Source organism: Salmo salar, chromosome 08 (assembly GCF_965601325.2).
Source record: "Salmo salar chromosome 08, fSalSal1, whole genome shotgun sequence".
Lineage (NCBI taxonomy): Eukaryota > Metazoa > Chordata > Actinopteri > Salmoniformes > Salmonidae > Salmo > Salmo salar.
This window is the reverse complement of record NC_138298.1, coordinates 29,495,311-29,520,229: the sequence shown is the minus strand read 5'-3', so window position 1 is coordinate 29,520,229 and position 24,919 is coordinate 29,495,311. Positions and strand designations below refer to the sequence as shown.

The following is a 24,919-nucleotide window of genomic DNA, read 5'->3' as shown; positions in this document are numbered from 1 at the left end:
AGTTTCCAAATAAAATCATAATTAGAACCCAATTAATTATCCAACCAAAATTTTAAAATTACATTGCTCAGTGATTCAAATTGGTCCTATCACTCAAAGTAAAAACTCAATTTAACAAACATCAATATTAGCAGAATGTACATTTATATTAACATCCAGTATAATTATCCTATAATCCTACTATTAACTTTTTTATCACGATTATAATACAGATCAGTATCTCAATGCATTCTTACTCTAAATTACTATAATTTTATGTGGTGTAGACCTCTACAATCAACTTGATACCCCAAAAGTCTAAAACAATATTGGGCACAGTTGACCAACCCCCTCCTTCAGGCACTGATACTTCTGGCGTCCTTTTCATCTTCTTCAGATAGCTTTACAGTTCAAAGTGGATGGCCATGATAATGTCCCAATTTCAATGTCTCACCTGAGCCACCATCACCTTTACCACCCATTATGTCTTGTCCATTCCTCAACCAGTATACCAGCAACATAAGAGAAGTTTGGAACAGATTTCTCTCCATGCTCACTCCACGTGGACTCCTCTCACACTCCTGAGAAAAGACATGAGAGAAAAGCAGTTGATAGCTTAGATCGGATGCTGTACACCGGTTGCTGGTTCGGACTCATTTCTCTTGGTAGAAGTGGTGCGGACAGGGCCGTATTGAATGCCTTTGTCACTCTTCTTCAGCCAGTTAGAGGGGGTTTGAGGTACACACACTGTTCGGTCCAATTATCTCTTCCATGCATTAAGATACCGTCTGATGTCACTTTTCATGATAACCTCGAGAGAACAGATCAGAACAACAGTTTAGTTCATTTCATTAACTATATGATAAGTTATTACTTTTACCAATTATTCTTAATACAAATGTCTAAACATATGTCAAAGAGAATAACAACCCATTCCATTGAAACTATTCTTTCATATTGGCCATAAAGGACTGTACCCTCCCCCAGTTTTAACTCGAGAGAACAGATAACTCTTCATGTTTTATAACGTGAGAAGAAAAAAAACACTACTACTGGTCAAAAGATAAAACAACATTTCAAATAACATAATCAAATTATAATCACTACTCTGAAGAACTCCACAAAGAAAAATTATTGTACCCATATGGTCATAGGAAAACAGACCTCTTGGGGCTAGGTGGGACGCTAGCGTGCCACCTGTGGTGCACTCCATCAACAGCAGGTGCATTTCAAGAGCGGCAAATTTGAATCCAAATAAATGTCAAAATTCAAATTTTTCAAAAATACAACTATGTTACACCATTTGAAAGATAAACATCTCCTTAATCTAACCACGTTTTACGATTTCAAAAAGGTTTTACGGCGAAAGCATAAATTTAGAGTATGTTAGGACAGTACATTTACAAGAGTTGTGTGTAATGTTTTGTCAAGTCAAAGACAGGGTCACCAAAACCATAAAACCAGCTAAAATGATACACTAACCTTTTACAATCTCCATCAGATGACACTCCTAGGACATTATGTTAGACAATGCATGCATTTTTAGTTCTATCAAGTTCATATTTATATACAAAAACAGCGTTTTACTATGGCATTGATGTTGAGGAAATCGTTTCCCTCCAATAACCGGCAGTCAAGTCAGCGTCACAAATTAAATAATTAAAATTAGAAAACATTGGTAAAATATTATATTGTCATTTAAAGAATTATAGATTTACATCTTTTGAACGCAATCAACTTGCCAGATTTAAAAATAACCTTACTGGGAAATCACACTTTGCAATAATCTGAGCACTGTGCCCAGAAAAATACGCGTTGCGATACAGACTAGACGTCATGTTGGGGAGATCTAAAATCGAAAATACTATGTAAATAATCCATTACCTTTGATTCTCTTCATCAGATGTCACTTCCAGGTATCACAGGTCCATAACGAATGTAGTTTTGTTCAAAAAAGCTCATCATTTATGTCCAAAAATCTCCGTCTCGTTAGCACATGATGTAAGCCAGCCGGACTTCTCGTCATGAACGAGGGGAAAAAATATATTTCCGTTCGTTCAAACATGTCAAACGTTGTATAGCATAAATCATTAGGGCCTTTTTTAACCAGAACATGAATAATATTCAAGGTGGACGAATGCATAGCCTTTTATAACGTATTGGAACGAGGGTACCCAACATGAAGTAGCGCGCCAGGTGTCTAATGGGACATCACCGTTCCATGGCTCTTGTTCGGTCAGATCTCCCTCCAGAAGACTCAAAACACTTTGTAAAGGCTGGTGACATCTAGTGGAAGCAATAGGAAGTGCCAAAATATTCCTAAACCCCTGTGTTTTTCAATGGGATAGGTTTAAAGTCAATACAACACATCAGGTATCCACTTCCTGTCAGAAAATGTCTCAGGGTTTTGCCTGCCAAATGAGTTCTGTTATACTCACAGACACCATTCAAACAGTTTTGGAAACTTTAGAGTGTTTTCTATCCATATATAATAAGTATATGCATATTCTAGTTACTGGGTAGGATTAGTAACCAGATTAAATCGGGTACATTTTTTTTATCCAGACGTGCAAATGCTGCCCCCTAGACCCAACAGGTTAAGGCAGCCTACCCTTAGTCAAAGGCAATGCTCTCTCCTTCTTCACATTGGTCCAAATTACAAATATGGCTAAGAACTATAAACTCCATCATAATTATCAATTACACAAATTACCTTGAAATCAGTATTACAAATGACCTTAAATTCATTATCCAAATGGCTTTCCAATGAGGGTGATCAAACCACAATGGAAAGTCATGACAGAGGACATAGGTCATACAAACCCTTCGAAGAAGTGTTTCTTACTATATTAGACAAATTAAAGAAAAATAGTCAAACATTTCCTACATGTTGTATCCCAGGTTCCCAGAACAGTCCTTTATCAAAAGGATTCACGTGTTTAATTAAAACTCCAAAAATAAAAACGTATAAAAATTCCATGTGTGTGAGTGCCCCTTTAAGATATCTTGGCACTAAGACAAATGGAAAACTCACTAAACCCAAAGGAAAGAACACACATCAAACACAGTATTTTAAAAACACCAACGAATAGTCATAACAAATGTGTTGTGTGTGGGTATTTGCAAACCCTAAGGTAAAAACAAACAAAACATTGCCAGGCCTTTTCAATTTGGTAGTTTATGGCCTCAATCTCATTCACTCTCCCCAAGATTATAGCCCCAGGAAACATTTCAAAGAGAGACAATGAAATCCCCATTTTCCCACAAAACACTTCGTCAGCATTCATTATACTATACCGATTCAGAAACCCAAAAGTTAACTACAAACAAAACCTGATAATAATGATAATTCCACTGTACTCCCTCATTAGTTTTAATCTACATCAATGTATATGTATGCTTAATTGAACATGCCCTACCCTTAGATACAATTATCCTGGTATCGTTACTATCTAAATGTAATAATTTTTCCTCTGTCGCAAATGTAGTAAATTTTTCAGCGTAAGGAATCGGTGATATTTAATCCCAGGCATATAATAAAAATGTAGACGTGTTCTCCTATGTCTCCTTAAACATACATACTTTAGGTGACTTCCATCCTTTACTCAAAACACATCAGATAATACAATGTTTAATTAAGTGAAATCAACACCTAAAATTAACAATAAACAGTAAACAAACCCATAACCCATTTCCGTTAATCTAATCATTTCCACCTGTTGCATAAATTTAGTAAAAACAAACCTTTTGTTTAACAAATCTAAAACATTTAAAAAGTTGGTGCTGTCTTATCAGCGTAATAGTCAGAGCTAACTTTTTTCCACTCATAGCTACAATGTTGGCATGCCCCAAAGGTCAATACTGTTCAGCTCGTACATTAATGACCTTCCTTCTGTCTGTACTGGGTCTGAAAGTGCTTGATAGGAAGCCCGAAAGCTATAATCACTGTTACATTCTCAGAAAGCATGAGCTCCTGAGTTGGAAAAATCTTGTTCAATACACTGACGCCCATCTTGTATTCAAGATTCTAAATGTCCAGGCTCCCCCTCCACTCAGTATTTTTGTTAAACAGAAAACCCAAACCTTATGGCAGCAGATCCACAAGGTCCGCCATGAGAGATGACTTAAGGAAAAGCACCTTTAGTCAATCTGCTTTCTCTGTGAGAGCTTCCCATTTCTGGAATACTCTGCCATTAGACACACACTGTTGTGATTAATTTGCACTGTCCCTGCAACAATAAAATCAAACTCAAACTGCAATCCACTTTAATGACCTGACATTGTTCCACGTAATGGAAACAGATTAAAATGTTAGAATACATTAACTTCCTGCTCAAGTTCACGGGTGTTAGCTAAACAATAAAACCAAGCAACAATCATCAGAAACGTATCACAAAACTTTTCCTTATTCACACCTGAATCCCTTACAGCCCAACATAGCCCAGCGCACACAACCAACTCTCCTATTCTTACCAGTAGGCCAAAATATAACCCTTACTCAAACAACGTTCTGCCTTATCTCTATCGTAAGATTAAAAACAAACTTTACAACTTTCTCTTCTCTTTGGCTTCACACTTATGAAATGTCCAAGACTTTAAAAAAAACTAAGTTTGAGATGTGGTATCCACTCAGCTCGCTGCCTCTCAGATCAAAGGTGGGTCCATCTGCTTCATTCCCGAAGTGTGGTTTCCCTGAGATCCCAAGTTTGAGGGATCCCTCATGCACTATTTACCCAGATCGTCAAGAGCGGTCACCAAGTCAAGATTCACATCACATCCTCGTCGCCAAATGTGGTGGTTAATTTCTTTACTATCAAATGAGGAGAGACAAGTTATACTTAAACTAAATCTTTAATAATAAGAGCTTTGCAATAGCAATGACTTTCAACGATTCACCATTTCTAATGATCCGTTGAGTGATAAAACAAAAGTACAAAGGTATTTTATAACCAAGATACACCCCTTTCAACCTACATGACGAACAACAGATACATAGAATGTCACAAGGTTAAGACTCCAAACTAGAACCATCTCTCCCTGGTACGGTATAGAGCAGAAACATTAACTCATGTTATCTGGAATGCTCTTTAGGTTTTATCACCCAAAGACATTGTAAATCTCCTCTGTCAGTGCTATCTCATAGAGGCCCTCCTCAGTAGAACAGACACACAATAGTTAACAGAATACTCTATTCTGTTGAAATAAACAACCATTATAATGCTGTACAAGCATTATAACATAATCTTGCAATTTCCCTGACACTAGGCATTGCATCTCAGTGCTAGAGGCGTCACTACAGACACCCTGGTTCTAATCCAGGCTGCATCACAACCGACCATGATTGGGAGTCCCATAAGGCGGCGCACAATTTGCCCCAGCGTCGTCCGGGTTTGGTTGGTGTAGGAGGACGTTATTGTAATTAAGAATTTGTTCTTAACTGACTTGCCACGCTAAATAAAATAAAATAAAAAAGTGATATCCCAAATAACACCCACGTAACTATACAACTCAAATGGCTCCTAGCCTTGCATGGTTTCTGTTCTTAACACTAAAACTGAATATAAATATTTTTGATACAACTAAAACTAAACATGGTTTTTAACATTGTTTAGTTTAGATGTTCAGTATGTGAATCAACTGTTAAATTTAGTGTTATTAAAATGTACACACACAATGTCTGAGGGAAATAAAAAGGCACTCTATTCATGGAATGACACTATCAGCTCTGTGATTCAAACAATCACATATAAACTATATGTGCACTGTGATTAACTTGTTAAGGGGATTTCTACTTTAGCAAAAATCTGGGGCATTAACCGTGAATGGGATCTCAGGAAACGTCAGTAAAATTGCCTTTAAAAGTCTATCACTGTGTAAATGTCGTTAATCTGCGTTGCAGTGAATCCTGGCCTCAACCTCAGTGGTAAACTCTGGACTTTTATTTTGTTCCCTTTGTTTTTGCAGAGCACCGTCTGGAACTGTATATGCAGAAAGTTGGACTGCAACAGTATTTCCCACAGAAACTGTCGTTGAATACCATGCTAGCAGTCGATGGCCAGATGTTGGAGGACAACCACGCTCCAACTCTACAGTCCCTACCATTGTGTTTTCTGAAAGAACTGATGAGGGTGAATGTGTCAGCAAGGGATGTGCAGTCTGATGATGAAGATCTTATAAACCCTCTAGACCTCACAACAGCCCTGTTTCTGTGTTCAGATAGTTTCCTGCAGCAGGATATGGCTCTGAAAATGACCATGTGTCAGTTTTCTGTTCCTCTCCTGCTGCCAAACTGTGACACAGAACAAAGCATGTTGATGCTGTGGGCCATGAGGGACATAGTGAAGAAGTACAGGCCTCATTCAATGAAAGACCAGAAAGGGTATGTTGAGAAAAGTATTGTGCTCACTGAACTCCCTATGGTGTCATTTCTTAGACTGGGAAACAGCACATTATCAAAGTCTCAGCTTCTGAATGATGTTCTAAGCTGTTCTCAGCAGAATTACAACACCTTTGTTCACAGTAACATGCCAGCTGGCAACATTCCAAGAACTATTTCTGATGGGTTAGTGGAAATCAGCTGGTACCTGCCCAGTGGCAACCCAAACATTGACGTCTTCACCGAACCTGTGGCTGTAGCTAATCTTCGTGGTGATATCCAGGATTTTCAGACCCAGTTCTCTTTCCTCTGCGAGACGTCAGCAGCGGTGTTTGTGTTCTGTGATGATTTGGGCTCTGACAGCAGTATTCTGAACCTCCAGAAGATGAAAGATCGACTGTTCATTGTATGCAACTCTGAGGCTAAGAGCTATGATGCAGCCACGTTTGAGAAACACTCTGGTGTCATAATAAGGAAAGACAGGCAAATAAACAACGCACAGCTGGCGAAGAAGCTCCGGTCTGCAGTCACAGACATCATGAAGGCAAACCCACACAAAACTAAAGTGGAGGAAATGCGTGTTGTTGCGCATGAGTTGGGTATCCCTGTAGATGAAGATGATGATATCTGCCTGAGAGCCAAGGAAAGGGCAGATACAATTACAGATGAAATTACAGATAAAATCACTTGCAGATCAAGCTATAAGGACAGCCAGCTACCGTTACAGGGAGAGACATGGAAAAGTCTGACTGCACTGGAGAAAGAGGAGGTCAAACTGAAAAAAGCAGGGGATAAGGATATTGAAATGTACAAGAGTGAACTCAAGCAAGAGAAATATGAACTCAGGAAGAAGCAGCTGTCTCTTGGCATTAGTGACAGTATGAAACATTTTGTGGATGGTTTGAGGACTTCCAAAGAAGAGCGCTCCTATTTCCTAAAGTGGATGAAGCTCAATCTGGACAACCTGTCAAGAGCACATCTGTCCTCTCTCAGAGAAAAATATAAAGAACTGTGTCAAAGTACCCCAAACAAGAAAGACCTCATTGCCGATTTAGACAAACAGATCTCAAACAGTTCCTTAGGAACTGAACATTTCTTAAGAGAAGTTGGACAGATGTACGAGGCAACCATGTCCTCTGAAAGCAATGAGACTCAACAGCAAGTTCAAGGACTGCCAAGTATCTGTGCCCAATTAATGTTGGATGGGTTTCCACTGGAGCTGATGGATGGTGATGCATCAAACATCCCAATGAAGTGGATATCAGATGTTCTGCAGGAGCTCCACTTTTTGACTATGTCAAACAGTAAGATCCGGGTGGTTTCTGTTTTAGGGGTCCAAAGCTCTGGAAAGTCCACCCTTCTGAATACCATGTTTGGAGTCCAGTTTGCAGTGAGCAGTGGAAGATGCACCAGAGGGGCCTTCATGCAGCTTATCAAAGTCGAAGAGGAATTCAGGGGTAAACTAAAATGTGACTTCATCATGGTTATTGACTCAGAGGGGCTAAAGGGACTTCAATCTACCCGCCTTACTGACAATTATCAGCATGATAATGAACTAGCCACACTTTTGGTAGGACTGAGTGACATCTCAATTGTGAATATTGCTATGGAGAACAGCACAGATATGAAAGACACAATGCAGATTGTAGCCCATGCCTTCCTCAGGATGAAAGAATTAGGGAAGAAGCCCAGGTGTCAGTTTGTGCACCAGAATGTTGGAGATATATCTTCTCATGACAAAAACCTTTGGGACAGGAAGCGTCTTCTTGAGCAGCTGAATGAGATGACAACTTTAGCAAGCAGGATGGAAAATACTGGTGACGACACTAAGTTTACTGACATCATAGACTACAGTCTTGAGGACACATGTTACATCCCAGGTCTCTGGCATGGCAGTCCGCCCATGGCACCTGTCAATGTGGGTTACAGTGAAGCTGTGGCCAATTTCAAGAAGAAGTTGATTAATGTGTTCAAAAAGGAGGAAGCCTCAAACACACAAACAATCCCAGAATTACAGTCTGAGATTATACGTTTATGGACGTCAATTAAATATGAGAACTTCATCTTTAGTTTCCGCAACAGCATTGTGGCTGAGGCATACAGCAAGCTGTGTGTGGAGTTTGATCGATGGGAGAGAGCCTTCCAAAAGCACATGTACACCTGGCTGATCAAAGCAGAAACTAGGGTGGCAAACTACGGCATAAAGGGGTCGCGCCAAGAGTCTGCCCTGGATGACCTCTTAAACAGTATTGAGAGTGAAGCTAGGGAGGAGCTAGATAAAGAGGGAGAAAAAATTCTAAACAATGTGACTTCCTATTACAATAGAGAAGAAGGGAATGTGGGTCTGGTTGAGAAGTATAGGAGTGATTTTATCACAAGTGCAAAGAGTCAAAAAAATGTGACTGACAGTGTTGTCAGAAAAAAACTACATTTTGCGGTGGACATTAAAAAATGCACAATCCAGGTAGACGAGATTAAGAAAAATAATAGAGTTACTCTTGACAAGAAAGTCTCTGACCTTGTTGAAAACTTTCGTGGATTTGATAATCCATTGAATAACCAACAGCTTGAGGAAGAATTTGATAAAATGTGGAATAAAACCATTGGGGAGCTGTCATTCAGGGGTCTAGAGAAGCAAAATATTGCCTCAAACATCTATCAGCAGCTGCATCAGAACATGGGAAAGGGATGCACTACAGTTCTGGAAATGTTAGAAAAAGCAGTCCCTCTTGAGAAATATGGACTTGAAGAATTTCAAGTAAAAAGTGGACACAACGTGGTGAAGAAGTTTGTGAAGGGATTGAAGAAGAGACTAGACAAGAGTGCATATCAATCTCAAAAAGCATTACAGCACAAAACTCAAATGATGGCCAACGGCATCATAGAGCACAGTAGGCGGTTTGTGACGAACAAGGTGAATGCAACGTCAGACTACCATAGCACATACATTATAGAACTTCTAGAATTGATTGAGGAGAAACTTAAACGAGATCATGAATTGCATTTCAGTCCAGAATTGTGTGCATCTCTCAAGATACACATCTGTGGGCATGCAGCAAGAGAGTTCCAGAAAATGCATAATTCTTTCATCAAAGACAATGATCCCCGACAAAGCTTGGAGAAACTGAAATCGCAGTACTTGGCTGACTTCAAGGACCTCTTCTACAAGAGAGACCAGTGCAAAAGGAAATCTGAAGAGTTCACCAAACTCTGTCTTGAACCTGCAGTGAAGGAGTACATCACAAAGTCCCTTGGACCAGATATATATGATGAAATACTTTCAAACTGTGGTGATGTTTTCAGCACAAGGAGTTCTTTCCAGTGCTCCATGCTAAAACGCCTGCTATCTGGAGATTTTCAGACATTCCTGAAGTACACAGACTACTATGAGGGATTTGCATTTGAGTTCACATTGTGTACCATAGCTGGGTACCTTTCAAAGAGAAGCAGGGAAGAAAAGGACATCAGCATCATTACAAACATGGAGGTCCAACACTTGAAGACAATCATAAGACAGATAAAGAAGGCTGTTGAAAAATCCGTGCAAACTGGCTCTGACAGACCAGATGAAGATGGTGAGGGTGACCTGAATTTGAACCAATTCACACAGGATTTACGCTCAGAATTGTCTAGCCTGCTGGTTATGCCTACTGATTCTACTGGGATGACTTCCAAGACCAAAGGGAATTTCAAGACCATTGAGTTTTCTGACATGCTGTTATCATCTGTTGAAGAGATGGAAAGCCATCTGATTGATGAATTTCACAAAGATCAAGATGTGTTCAAGAAGTTGGCGAGGCTACCTGACCCTCCTCAGGAAAAGCTTTTTAAAAAAAAATTGGGCTGTGGGAGACAGTGTCCATTCTGCAATGCCCCCTGTGATTCAGAGGTGATGGATCATTCAATGCACTCTGCTTCGATTCATCGACCAGTTGGACTTGGAGGGTATAAAAGGAGTGAGTCAGATGAACTTATCACAGACATATGCTCATGTCTCATCAACAAGAAAAATATGTTCTGCAGTGCTGAGACAAAAGGGAAATTCTGTTCATATAAGAAATATCAGACATTTTTCACAGACTGGTTCATCCAGCCAGACATCACTCAGACCGTTGCAGACTACTGGAAGTTCCTTTTTGTGAAGTACAATAAGGAGTATGCAGGGATGCATTATGCCTTGCCAGCTGATTTGCCAGGAGACTGGAGTTCCATCACAATGGAACAGGCTAAGGACAGCTTGGAATGGACATTTAACCCCAAACCACAGGGGAGCATAAGTCATCCTACCGTAGGAAAGGCAGCATGGTCTGGTGTGGCTCCACTGGAATTTATGTAAATGTTTACAATTTAGCTACGGCATAAAGAGTTTCAAAGAAGATTCATTGAAATTTCCGCCCACAAACAAACAATTTGAGGCCCTGATGTTAACAGTATAACCAACTCCTCTCTTGAGTAGAAGAGGTGCTATAAGGAAGGAAGGAATGTATATTACTTGAGCTCACATCTCACTTCCAAACATGACTTTGAGGCCAGTTGTGAATAATGACGGTCTTGACATGGCTTGATTAGTGCTTTGATGAAGAGCATTCATTAGAGCTCCGAGTAATGTATGTTCAAGGTTTTCTTCTTCATTGAGAAAAGTCCTACAGGTGGTCAAAGTTCATATGGGTAATCAATTATGTTGCCTATGTGGCTTGGCCTATAGAGAAAAAATTAAGAAAACACCAACTCCAAAGCATAGACATAGGACAGACACATAGGTATGTCATGGATGACTGGATATGTTGAGTAGCTTTGCTGCATACCATACTATTGCCATATCGGAAGATGATAGTTATTGCGAAACGTGCGTAACATGATAGTTATTGCCTTTTAAGAGGGAATTTTTGATACAGAACTTGTCAGAGGTTACAAGGACTCAATGATGAATAGGATTTTGGGATGAGATGATTGATACATTTGTAATTTGATGATTGAGATGATTGATACATTTGTAATTTACTTTTTAGGATGCATTGGTTGAGGTCGATGATCTGTGTATTATGAGATGTATTATGTTGGAAAAAGTATCCCTCGTCCATTTGGGAATCGATCACTCCTGTGTATGTTGTTTGTGAAAATATTTGTTTTCTAATATTTGTATGATTCATTTGTATTATTTTTGTAATAATTGAAAGTACATTGTTTGTTTATTGTAAAGGATGACATATTTTAATCTATTTCCACACACTATCCATGAGCTGCATCTCCAGAGAAAAATTATGTATATTGTATTTTTTGGGGCGAATACTTTTTGAATAAAATTGTTTATTCATTTGCTGCAAATGTTAAAACAAGAAACAACTGTAAAACTTTGAAAAATAACTAAGTATACATACACTATACTTTTTATATGTTTTTTGTTTTTACTGCCGTCTGAAAATACATTTTCTGATATTTGTATTTTCATTTTATTTAATTTAATAACATTAGATTGTTAAGGATGCATTGTTATATAATATATATTGTGTACACATTCAGTGAGCAGTATGGCCAGAAATTATACATATTTTGTTTTGTGAATTATGTTTTATTGAATTCTGTTTTATCAAGGACCGAAGTCAAACAAAGTGTATTGTTAATACATTGGATCCAGATTTTACTGAATAATACTGTACAGCAGAAACAACTGTAAAGCTTTGAAAAATAGAAAAACAATGATGCATCGTTTTTATACATGTTTTATATTTGTATTGTCTGTGAAAAAATTACTTGTTTCAACAAATAAATGTACACGATTAGTATAAACATCTTGATTAGAATTGAATGAAGACAATGTTCATTGTGATGAATATAATTAAACGGTTTTATCTTGTATGTCATTCATTTTTTTTAAATTATGGACTAAAGGGATCTATAGATCAGTGCAGACTATACATAATGTTATTGTAAATATTGTCCATTAGAGATTTACATCCATACAGGTGTGATTCTATATGTAATTCTATGTTTTATACCATTACAAAAATCCTCTGAAACAGATGCAAACATAATGTATTGTACATAGTGAAAGGCTTTCATATCTCATTGTGAAAGTTTTTGTAAGAGAACATTCTAGTCATTTTACATTGTATTAAGGGCTACTGTAGTTACATTGTATTGAGGGCTACTGTAGTTACATTGCATTGAGGGCTACTGTAGTTACATTGTATTGAGGGCTACTGTAGTTACATTGTATTGAGGGCTACTGTAGTTACATTGTATTGAGGGCTACTGTAGTTTCATGCATGCATGTTAAACATTTTATTTCCATCATGTAACAATTGAATTATTCTATTGTTTATTTGTCTCAGATTTGTCAAATGTAAAGAATGTATGTATATACTTCTGATTTAATAAAACAATCTCAGCATTCTTTTATTGTAGAAAATGCATGTAACATATTATATGATTCCTCTACTAAACATCAAACTAACAAGGATGTATAGTTCAACATTTATCATTAAATAAAAATGTTTTGACACAGTTAATTTTAATTCATTTCCTCTTAAGTAAATAAATTAAATACATGAAACGATTTGAATGAACATTTATTCTAATTTTACTGATAATGTCAACATCAGTATTATATAATCAGACCATTATCATTGCTCTTTAATCAAAAATAATTTATAATCTATCAATAAATCAATATTTGTTAATTGAAACCATAGCGTAGCACTTTGAACATAATGCATGAAAAGCACTTTACAAATAAAGGTATTATAATATTAGTTATACAACAAAACATACATACAGTATTATTAGGGATTGTTGCTATAGCAATGAAAATAAGTACTAACAAATACCCTAAGAACAACATGAAAAATGTGTACATCAATAATACTGTAATTACATGTACAACAATATACTGAGGACTGGTCCAAAACATCTAACAGAGGAGGTTTTGTTGCTGACTAGTCTCTTAAAGTCACGTCATCATGGTCTTCTGGCCAGGAGAGTCAGCGAGACATCATCCTGACAAACTCTGTAGAGAGAACACAAAATATGAGCTACATTTTTATTAGTATAGTGACAACATGGTGAGTATTAGTATAGTGACAACATGGTGAGTATTAGTACAGTGACAACATGGTGAGCATTAGTACAGTGACAACATGGTGAGTATTAGTATAGTGACAACATAGTGAGTATTAGTATAGTGACAACATGGTGAGTATTAGTATGGTGACAACATAGCGAGTATTAGTATAGTGACAACATGGTGAGTATTAGTATGGTGACAACATGGTGAGTATTAGTATAGTGACAACATAGCGAGTATTAGTATAGTGACAACATGGTGAGTATTCGTATGGTGACAACATGGTGAGTTTAGTATAGTGACAACACAGTGAATATTAGTATAGTGACAGCATGGTGAGTATTAGTACGGTGACAACATGGTGAGTATTAGTATAGTGACAACATAGCGAGTATTAGTATAGTGACAGCGTGGTGAGTATTCGTATGGTGACAACATGGTGAGTATTAGTATAGTGACAACACAGTGAATATTAGTATAGTGACAGCATGGTGAGTATTAGTACAGTGACAACATGGTGAGTATTAGTATAGTGACAACATGGTGATTATTACTATAGTGACAGCGTAGTGAGTATTAGTACAGTGACAACATAGTGAGTATTAGTACAGTGACAACATGGTGATTATTACTATAGTGACAGCGTAGTGAGTATTAGTACAGTGACAACATAGTGAGTATTAGTACAGTGACAACATGGTGAGTATTAGTATGGTGACAACATGGTGAGTATTAGTATATTGACAACATGGTGAGCATTAGTGTAGTGACAACATGGTGAGTTTAGTATAGTGACCACATAGTGAGTTTGGTATGGTGAAACAGGGTGAACATAGTGTTGTAGTGGAGAGCAACCTTCATCATATCTCAATGCCACATTTTCCTCTCTGATGCATTGGTTCTCCCCTTATCCCCTCTCTCTCCTTTCTCTATTAGTTTCTTATTACTTCTCTCCACACCCTTTCCTCCTGCTGCCTTCCCTCCCTCTTTCTCCCCTCCTCTCTCCCCTTTCAAGTTCACCAAATCGTCTCCTTTTCTCCTCCCCCTTCCTCCTCTCTCCCATCCTCCCCTCAAAGTCCACCAAACTGTCCCCATCTCCTCCCACTCTCCCCTCACCTTCTCCCCCTCATCCCCCTCTCTCCCCTCACCCTCGAAGTCGAGCAGGCCGTCCCCGTTGAGGTCGACGTCTCGGAGGATCTCGTCGATCTCTGGTTGGTTGAGCTGCTCCCCCACCAGCTTTTTCATGGCCTCCTTCAGTTCAGCCAGGCTGATCTGACCGTCCCCGTTAGAGTCAAACTGAAGAAGAAGATGGACGAGGAGGAGGAGGAGGACAGGAGGAAGTAAAGTGAGGTGAGGGAGCGAGGGACAGAAAAAGGGGAAGAGTGGAGTAGAAAGGGAGGGGAGAGGATAGATTAGAAAGAGCAGGTTATTAAGAGAATAACTTGTCATTTAGTTTGTGGTCTTATATTATAAACAGATATAATAAGATGAATATTGTCTCTCCGTACTTCTTTGAAAGCATCCCTGAGCTCCTTCACTCCTATCATGTCTGCTGTCTCTGCCAACATTTTAGGACCCATCAGCTCCACAAAGTCCTCAAAGTCCACTCTGCCGCCACCTAGATGGAAACAAGAGTCATTACAGAAATGGTCACAGGGGTGATGAAGAGCTAAAGAGCTTCAAATACTATACACAGAGGGTATGGCCTCGCTGTCTCTGGTTAATGTGTGTGTGCTGCATGCGTGCACACTCCTAATGTGTGAATGTATGTATTTACATCCGTGTGTGTGTGTGTTAATGTGTGTGTGTGTGTGTGTGTGTGTGTGTGTGACTCACAGATGTTCTGGCTGAGTTCGATGAGCTCCATCTCAGTAGGCATGTACCCCATAGTCCTCATGCACTCTCCCAGTTCCTTACAGCTGATGTAGCCATCTTTATCCTTATCAAACTCCCCAAACGCCTCCTTCAGCTCTGCACGTGGAGGAGGGGGATGGGGGAGAGACGGGTGAGGGGTAGATAAGGATGAGGAGAGATGGATGGGGGAATGGGGGGAGGGGGGGGAGGGGTTGTTGAATAGAAATGAGAAAAATAGACATTGTTTCTTATATTAATTTTAGACTCTTTGATGACAAGCCACACCCATAGCTGCAGGAAGTAGGAGTGAGGAGGTGCTGCAGCCCCCCTGATACATTTTTTTTTATACAATTGTGAACAAGGGCTCTATTACTCCTGTATGAGTGGTGGAAAAACCTGCAGCCACATCAAAGTGTCTTTAAGTTTGAGGGAGGACAACACAGTAGAGCCAGAACACTGGGATTTATTGTTGTTTGGGAGTAAATACAGTATGTTGAAAATATGAGTATGTATGGAAAAGACAGGAAGATGGAGAGAGAAACAACGGAAACGACGATGACAGTGTTGACTGAGAGAAATAGGGACAGAGGGAGGATGACAGTGTTGACTGAGAGAAACAGGGAAGGAGAGGGAGGATGACGGTGTTGACTGAGAGAAATAGGGACAGAGGGAGGATGACGGTGTTGACTGAGAGAAACAGGGAAGGAGAGGGAGGATGACGGTGTTGACTGAGAGTAACAGGGAAAGAGGGAGGATGACGGTGTTGACTGAGAGGAACAGGGAAGGAGAGGGAGGATGACGGTGTTGACTGAGAGAAACAGGGACAGAGGGAGGATGACGGTGTTGACTGAGAGAAACAGGGAAAGAGAGGGAAGATGACAGTGTTGACTGAGAGGAACAGGGAAGGAGAGGGAGGATGACGGTGTTGACTGAGAGAAACAGGGACAGAGGGAGGATGACGGTGTTGACTGAGAGAAACAGGGAAGGAGAGGGAGGATGACGGTGTTGACTGAGAGAAACAGGGACAGAGGGAGGATGACGGTGTTGACTGAGAGAAACAGGGACAGAGGGAGGATGACGGTGTTGACTGAGAGAAACAGGGAAGGAGAGGGAGGATGACGGTGTTGACTGAGAGAAACAGGGAAGGAGAGGGAGGATGACGGTGTTGACTGAGAGTAACAGGGAAAGAGGGAGGATGACGGTGTTGACTGAGAGAAACAGGGAAAGAGAGGGAAGATGACAGTGTTGACTGAGAGAAACAGGGACAGGGGAGGGAAGATGACAGTGTTGACTGAGAGTAACAGGGACAGAGGGAGGATGACAGTGTTGACTGAGAGTAACAGGGACAGAGAGAGGATGACGGTGTTGACTGAGAGGAACAGGGACAGGGGAGGATGACAGTGTTGACTGAGAGTAACAGGGACAGGAGAGGGAGGATGACGGTGTTGACTGAGGGAAACAGGGAAAGAGAGGGAGGATGATGGTGTTGACTGAGAGTAACAGGGACAGGGGGAGGATGACGGTGTTGACTGAGAGGAACAGGGACAGAGGGAGGATGACAGTGTTGACTGGCTCTGTGTAATGTCTCTTATCTGTACCTTCAATCTCTTCTGGCCGTAGGTCTCTGTCCTGCAGGGTTTCAGATTGGAGGGGACACATACAGAGTGACAGACACAGTGTGTTAGCTCGCACCGACACAGACACACACACAAAGATAAGGACACTGAATATACTGTAGTGTAGATGAACAGAAATACACACACACACAATGACTGACAGAGAAACATCCTCATAAAAACAAAGAGAACTGCACATCTTTGATTTAGCTCCAGCTGAAGGTTGCGGACTGAACTGGACAGGTAGTAAAGCATTTGATATGGACTCATTTGATATGGACTCATTTGATATGGACTCATTTGATAGGGAATCATTTGATAGGGAATCGTTTGAGAGTGAGAGATGGCAAAAAAACAAAATACAGAGGATTCATTCACTTCTCTCTCATACAAGTTGCATCCTTTCCCTCCCTCCGTCCCTCCCTCCCTCCCTCCCTCCCTCCCTCCCTCCCTCCCTCCCTCCCTCCCTCCCTCCCTCCCTCCCTCCCTCATCTCTAAAACCCCATCAATTCATGTTACGCAGCCAGACCGGCGATTTGTTACAGGATTACACAGCATGTGATCCGACTGGCTTTAGCATCCCCTCAGTTCTCTCAACACAGTCCTATTCCGTCCCCTGTGATTGGCTGCACTGCTCTGTCTGTCAGTGGTAGGCTACATCGAAGTGGTTATGTCCCAAATGACACCCTATTCCATGTATAGTGCACTACTTTGACCAGGTCTCATCAATCCAAAGCAGTGTACTATATGGGAATAGGGTGCCATTTGGGATGTAGTCAGTGTGTGGTAGACACAGGCAGCGTGTTAGAGGGGATCAGTTTGTTGCAAGGGGATTTGTAGAGTAATCAGTGATGTTGTGCAATCTGACTGTAGTCAGTCTCAAACACACAGTAGGTTCTGACAATGACTGGACACACACAACACACACACACACACACACACACACACACACACACACACACCACACACACACACACACACACACACACACAGTGGGTTCTGCCAGTTAGTCTACACCTGTTGTTTACTAAGCACGTGACAAATAACATTTCATCATGCAGCCAGGGTCATAGGTCAAAACAGATTACAGGGCCAGAGTTGCCATGCAGCCAGGGTCATAGGTCAAAACAGATTACAGGGCCAGAGTTGCCATGCAGCCAGGGTCATAGGTCAAAACAGATTACAGGGCCAGAGTTGCCATGCAGCCAGGGTCATAGATCAAAACAGATTACAGGGCCAGAGTTGACATGCAGCCAGGTTCATAGGTCAAAACAGATTACAGGGCGAGAGTTGCCATGCAGCCAGGGTCATAGGTCAAAACAGATTACAGGGCCAGAGTTGCCATGCAGCCAGGGTCATGGGTCAAAACAGATTACAGGGCAAGAGTTACCATGCAGCCAGGGTCATTGACCAGAGCCCTGGTTAAAAGTAGTGCACTAAATAGGGAATAGGGTGCCACTTGGGACTGAGAAAATATGATCTCTTCTCACTCGAACAAATACATTAATCTGGAATAAGAGGACATATCAGATACTGCTCGCTCGGTGAGCAGGAGATGAATCCATCATCTAAATTACAACATTGAGGAACAGGCTGAGCACTGACCATGTCATCGCCACACACTCTGTCTTCGACAACATCTACAGTACAATCTGTTCTAGGCCGTCGTTCTCTTTTATCTTTCTTTGTTCTACTTTCTTTGTCTATCAAATTCTTTCTTGGTATAAATGAAAGGGATCCTGCGAGATGTTGGCAATGTTCCCTTTATCTACTTCCCCAGAGTCAGATAAACTCGTGGAGACCTTTTTTTTAATGTCTCAGCGTCCAGAATTAAGGAAGTTAGAGGTAGTTTTGCGAGCCAAAGCTAAGTATCTTTAGAGCAATGGCTGGGAGTCTACAGGTACAGCTAGCATGCAGTCATTGCACTAATGCTAGTTAGCTACTTCCTTCAAACTGATTGCAGACATAAAAATGGTTTACACAAGTTCATCTAACTCTTGGGAAGTGCAAAAATCCCGAAGTATCCCTTACTATAACTGTTAATTAAAAAGGTCAAAAATAAACAACAATGGCTTTTTACCAAAATTACCTTTCTCAAGCAAGACTTTTGCTAGGAATGTCTGGGAGTGGTCTGAGTAAGGGGTCTAATTGGAGGAGGGATATGTAACCTGAAAAATTGTTGTTATTGGCAGTGAGGTTTGAAACTCCCTTTGCTATTGGTCTATTAACTTAGATCAACTAGTGATGTCGCCAGGCAAGCCCAAAATTCACCCATGCAAAACAAGCTGAGATTTAAGGTGGTCTTTTCAACAGCTCTTACACTAATAGGACATTATCATCATTGTTACAATTTCACAGTATTATTCCAACCTCATGAAGGGAAATTATAATATACGGTGGCTTACGTAAGTATTCACCCCTTGGCATTTTTCCTATTTTGTTGCCTTACAACCTGGAATTAAAATACATTTTGGGGGGGTTTGTATCATTTGATTTACACAACATGCCTACCACTTTGAAGATGCAAAATATTTTTTCTTGTGAAACAAACAAGAAATAAGACCAAAAAAATGAAAACTTGAGATTTTTGCCCATTCTTCAAGGCAAAACTGCTCCAGCTCCTTCAAGTTGGATGGGTTCCTGCTGGTGTACAGCAATCTTTAAGTCATACCACAGATTCTCAATTGGATTGAGGTCTGGGCTTTGACTAGGCCATTCCAATACATTTAAATGTTTCCCCTTAAACCTCTCAAGTGTTGCTTTAGCAGTATGCTTAGGGTCATAGTCCTGCTGGAAGGTGAACCTCCGTCCCAGTCTCAAATCTCTGGAAGACTGAAACAGGCTCCCCTCAAGAATTTCCCTGTATTTAGCACCATCCATCATTCCTGAAATTCTGACCAGTTTCCCAGTCCCTGCCTACGAAAACATCCCCACAGCATAATGCTGCCACCACTGTGCTTCACTGGGGGGATGAAGTTCTCGGGGTGATGAGAGGTGTTGGGTTTGCGCCAGCCATAGCGTTTTCTTTGATGGTCAAAAAGCTCAATTTTAGTCTCATCTGACCAGAGTACCTTCTTCCATATGTTTCGGGAGTCTCCCACATGCCTTTTGGCGAACACCAAACATGTTTGCTTATTTTGTTTCGGCCACTCTTCCGTAAAGCCCAGCTCTGTGGAGTGTACAGCTTAATGTGGTCCTATGGACAGATACTCCAATCTCCGCTGTGGAGCTTTGCAGCTCCTTCAGGGTTATCTTTGGTCTCTTTGTTGCCTCTCTGATAAATGCCCTCCTTGTCTGGTCCGTGAGTTTTGGTGGGCGGCCCTCTCTAGGCAAGTTTGTTGTGGTGCCATATTCTTTCAATTTTTTAATAATGGATTTAATGGTGCTCCGTGGGATGTTCAAAGTTTTTGATATTTTTTTATAATCCAACCCTGATCTGTATTTCTCCACAACTTTGTCCCTGTCCTGTTTGGAGAGCTCCTTGGTCTTCATGGTGCCACTTGCTTGGTGGTGCCACTTGCTTGGTGGTGCCCTTGCTTAGTGGTGTTGCCTTTCAGAACAGGTGTATATATACTGAGATCATGTGACAGATCATGTGACACTTAGATTGCCCACAGGTGGACTTTATTTAACAAATTATGTGACTTCTGAAGGTAAGTGGTTGCACTTATTTAGGTGCTTTAGCAAAGGGGTTGAGTACATATGCACGCACTACTTTTCCGTTTTTTGTAATTTTTTTCATTTCACTTCACCAATTTGGACAATTTTGTGTATGTCCATTAGATGAAATCCAAACAAAAATCAATTATAAATTACAGGTTGTAATGCAACAAAATAAGAAAAATGCCAAGGGGGTGAATACTTTTGCAAGGTACTGTAAAACACAGCAGGATGTGGTCTATCATAGAAAGTTTTGCTTGCTAAAATAATGTTGTACGGTGCTCTAAGTTTAAAGTAAATAAGCCATCACTAAAAACAATGTATAGTAGCATCAATGGATATGGGACACTCACAGGGTTGGCAGATGATATTTGGTGGAGATGATGTAGTAGTGGATTCCTCCAATCATGCTGCTCAGAATTGTAATGGTTGAATGTCACAGGGGAGATGCTGGTGTCATAGAAATAGAAACTGATATTGAGTGGATAGGATCAGAGCTGTGGACAGGGTGGTGAGTGGAAAGGTTCAGAGCTGTGGACAGGGTGGTGAGTGGAAAGGTACAGAGCTGTGGACAGGCGTGGTGAGTGGAAAGGTTCAGAGCTGTGGACAGGGTGGTGAGTGGAAAGGTTCAGAGCTGTGGACAGGGTGGTGAGTGGATAGGATCAGATCTGTGGACAGGGTGGTGAGTGGAAAGGTTCAGAGCTGTGGACAGAGTGGTGAGTGGATAGTATCAGAGCTGTGGACAGGGTGGTGAGTGGATAGGATCAGAGCTCTGGACAGGGTGGTGAGTGGATAGGATCAGAGCTGTGGCCAGGGTGGTGAATGGATAGGATCAGAGCTGTGGACAGGGTGGTGAGTGGATAGGATCAGAGCTGTGGACAGGGTGGTGAGTGGATAGGGTCAGAGCTGTGGACAGGGTGGTGAGTGGATAGGATCAGAGCTGTGGACAGGGTGGTGAGTGGATAGGATCAAAGCTGTGGACAGGGTGGTGAGTGGATAGGGTCAGAGCTGTGGACAGGGTGGTGAGTGGATAGGATCAGAGCTGTGGACAGGGTGGTGAGTGGATAGGATCAGAGCTGTGGACAGGGTGGTGGTGGTGTGTGGATAGGATCAGAGCTGTGGACAGGGTGGTGAGTGGATAGGAACAGAGCTGTGGACAGGGTGGTGTGTGGATAGGGTCAGAGCTGTGGACAGGGTGGTGAGTGGATAGGATCAGAGCTGTGGACAGGGTGGTGAATGGCTAGGATCAGAGCTGTGGACAGGGTGGTGAGTGGATAGGATCAGAGCTGTGGACAGGGTGGTGAGTGGATAGGATCAGAGCTGTGGAAAGGGTGGTGAGTGGATAGGATCAGAGCTGTGGACAGGGTGGTGAGTGGATAGGATCAGAGCTGTGGACAGGGTGGTGAGTGGATAGGATCAGAGCTGTGGAAAGGGTGGTGAGTGGATAGGATCAGAGCTGTGGACAGGGTGGTGAGTGGATAGGATCAGAGCTGTGGACAGGGTGGTGAGTGGATAGGATCAGAGCTGTGGCCAGGGTGGTGAGTGGATAGGATCAGAGCTGTGGACAGGGTGGTGAGTGGATAGGAACAGAGCTGTGGACAGGGTGGTGAGTGGATAGGGTCAGAGCTTTGGACAGGGTGACCTTTGGATGGGCTCAGAGCCAGTGGTGGAAAATGTACACAATTGTCATACTTGAGTAAAAGTAAAGATACATTAATAGAAAACAACTCAAGTAAAAGTGAAAGTCACCCAATAAAATTCTACTTGAGTAAAAGTCTAAAAGTATTTGGTTTTTAATATATTTAAGTATTTAAAGTAAATGTAATTGCTAAAATGCTAAAATGTATCAAAAGTAAAAGTATAAATCATTTCAAATTCCTTATATTAAACACATTTTCTTTTTTTTTTATTGATGGATAGCCAGGGACACACTCCAACACTCAGCCATAATTTACGAACGAAGCATTTGTGTTTAGTGAATCCGCCAAATCAGAGGCAGTAGGGATGAGCAGGGATGTTCTCTTGATAAGTTTGTGAATTGGACCATTTTCTTGTCCTGCTAAGCATTCAAAATGTAACGAGTACTTTTGGGTGTCAGGGAAAATGTATGGATTAAAAGGTACATCATTTTCTTTAGGAATGTGGTGAAGTAAAAGTGAAGTCCAAAATTTAAATAGTAAGGTAAATTACAGATACCCCCAAAAACCTACTTAATTATTTTACACCACTGGTCAGAGCTGTGGACAGGGTGACGTTTGATGAAGTGATCCAGGTGGATAGGGTCAGAGCTGTGGACGGGGCGGAGGGCTGGGGAGGGCGGCTGTGGCGGGTGACGTGAGAGTGATCCAGGTGGATAGGGTCAGAGCTGTGGACAGGGGCGGTGAGGCGGTGGTGGGTCGAGCTGGGACAGGGTGACGTGGGGGCAGGTGGATAGGGTCAGAGCTGTGGACAGGGTGACGTTTGATGAAGTGATCCAGGTGGATAGGGTCAGAGCTGTGGACAGGGTGACGTTTGATGAAGTGATACAGGTGGATAGGGTCAGAGCTGTGGACAGGGTGACGTTTGATGAAGTGATGCAGGTGGATAGGGTCAGAGCTGTGGACAGGGTGACGTTTGATGAAGTGATCCAGGTGGATAGGGTCAGAGCTGTGGACAGGGTGACGTTTGATGAAGTGATCCAGGTGGATAGGGTCAGAGCTGTGGACAGGGTGACGTTTGATGAAGTGATACAGGTGGATAGGGTCAGAGCTGTGGACAGGGTGACGTTTGATGAAGTGATCCAGGTGGATAGGGTCAGAGCTGTGGACAGGGTGACATTTGATGAAGTGATGCAGGTGGATAGGGTCAGAACTGTGGACAGGGTGACATTTGATGAAGTGATCATGATGGTAATGATATTATGGAATGGATGTAAGGTCTTGGTGAACGTACAAGCTCATATGGTGTTACACTCTTGTAAAAGCTAGTCAATGACCACAGAGAACTCGTGATTTGTTCAGACAAAATGTCTGAAATGGATAAATGGATGACTATTATATCGGTATAGTATGTAGTTTACATTAGAAAGTGTGTGTGTGTGGTGTGTGTGTGTGTGTGTGTGTGTGTGTGTGTGTGTGTGTGTGTGTGTGTGTGTGTGTGTGTGTGTGTGTGTGTGTGTGTGTGTGTGTGTGTGTGTGTGTGTGTGTGTGTGCATCTCTGTAAGGTTACGTACGAGCTGGCTCTGAATGAACGCCTCTCTGAGGAAGATGCAGGCGGGGCCCACGATGTTGTGTATCACGGTGCAGTTCTGGACCACAGCAAACACTCTTCTTCTTTCATCTTCCTCCTTCTCTTCTTCCTCCAGGGCCCCCACACCCCCCAGCATTGCCGCCGCAGCCAATGGGGCTCTGCTCCCAACCAAGGGCAACACCCCCTTAAGGAGGGGAACCAATCAAATCGATTAACCAACCACATGCCAACCAATCAGAATGATCAGAAAAGGTGTGTTCGGCCAATAGAAATGGCAGGTGAGTGAATTCGTTTTTCAGCCCTGTTCCTTATTGTTCTAAGACACACTAGGCTGTAGACTAGATCCCTAAAGTAGTCATGCTTCCTTCCTTGTTAGTCATTCCTAGCAGTGTGTATGAACCAGTATGCTGTCACTAAATCAGCAATGCTTCCTAGTTTCAGTAATTCCTAGCAGCCTGTATGAACCAGTACTCTGTACAGTTAACTCAGTGTCGTCAATGCTAATAAACATTTAAAAATATATATTTCTGATTCAGCTAAAAGTCAATGTACAAGAACCAATGTCGATTTGTTAAAATCATGCACATTGCAAGTCGTAGAAACGTTACTTTTACACCGCCTACAGTAAAAAAAATAAAAAACATACGTCTGTCTCTCACACATCTATAGAATCAATAGATCTCCAATACTAAATCCCAAAGTAATCTAAACGACAATAAATAATTGAGGAATAATCCCTTACCTTCCTCATTTTGCTTCTCTTATTTCCCATCAGCTTTTCTTTCTCTCTGAGTCCTCCTCTCCTCCCCCTCTCTTTCCCTCTGTCCCATGCACTGTCCCTCTCCTTTCCTCTCTCCCTCCCTCTCTCTCTCCGGTTAGCTATTACATAAACTCTCCAGCCAAAGTCCCGGTCCAAACCTAAAGTTCTAATCTATCCCAGAATTGAGCTTGTCAGCCACCAATAGAACACTACTGATGTTGATGATAATGAAGATGATAATCCAGCCAATGAGGTCCTCCTAAATGCTGAATCAAAGATCCAATTGGTCTATTGAGAGACTAGGTTGCCATGCGGTCGCCATGTGTCTCTGGTCAAACCTCCTTGAATTGGTGGAAACCCTCACACATGGTGCTAACGGCAGG

At 41.4% G+C, this 24,919-nt stretch overlaps 2 protein-coding genes across 2 annotated transcripts in view; one reads left to right on the top strand and one right to left on the bottom strand.

Annotated features, from left to right (window-relative positions):
- The first annotated feature begins 6,017 nt into the window (after positions 1 to 6,017).
- LOC106610488 (up-regulator of cell proliferation-like) lies at positions 6,018 to 10,825 on the top strand. The gene is made up of 2 exons (XM_082978279.1): positions 6,018 to 8,610; positions 10,812 to 10,825. The coding sequence occupies exons 1-2, from the start codon at positions 6,018 to 6,020 to the stop codon at positions 10,823 to 10,825; spliced, it is 2,607 nt and encodes an 868-aa protein (XP_082834405.1).
- Positions 10,826 to 12,242: 1,417 nt separating this feature from the next.
- LOC106610496 (calcium-binding protein 2) overlaps positions 12,243 to 24,919 on the bottom strand; it is a 33,197-nt gene continuing 20,520 nt past the window's right edge. The window contains exons 3-7 of the mRNA XM_082978545.1: positions 16,871 to 16,901; positions 15,255 to 15,389; positions 14,927 to 15,036; positions 14,567 to 14,714; positions 12,243 to 13,361 (exon numbers count right to left, since the gene is read on the bottom strand). Coding sequence (XP_082834671.1) covers positions 13,336 to 13,361; positions 14,567 to 14,714; positions 14,927 to 15,036; positions 15,255 to 15,389; positions 16,871 to 16,901 — 450 coding nt within the window. The 3' untranslated portion in view covers positions 12,243 to 13,335. The remainder of the gene's footprint in view (positions 13,362 to 14,566; positions 14,715 to 14,926; positions 15,037 to 15,254; positions 15,390 to 16,870; positions 16,902 to 24,919) is intronic.

Coding starts and splice junctions, on each gene's coding strand:
- LOC106610488 (XM_082978279.1), top strand. CDS start 6,018: ATGCTAGCAGTCGATGGCCAGATGTTGGAGGACAACCACGCTCCAACT.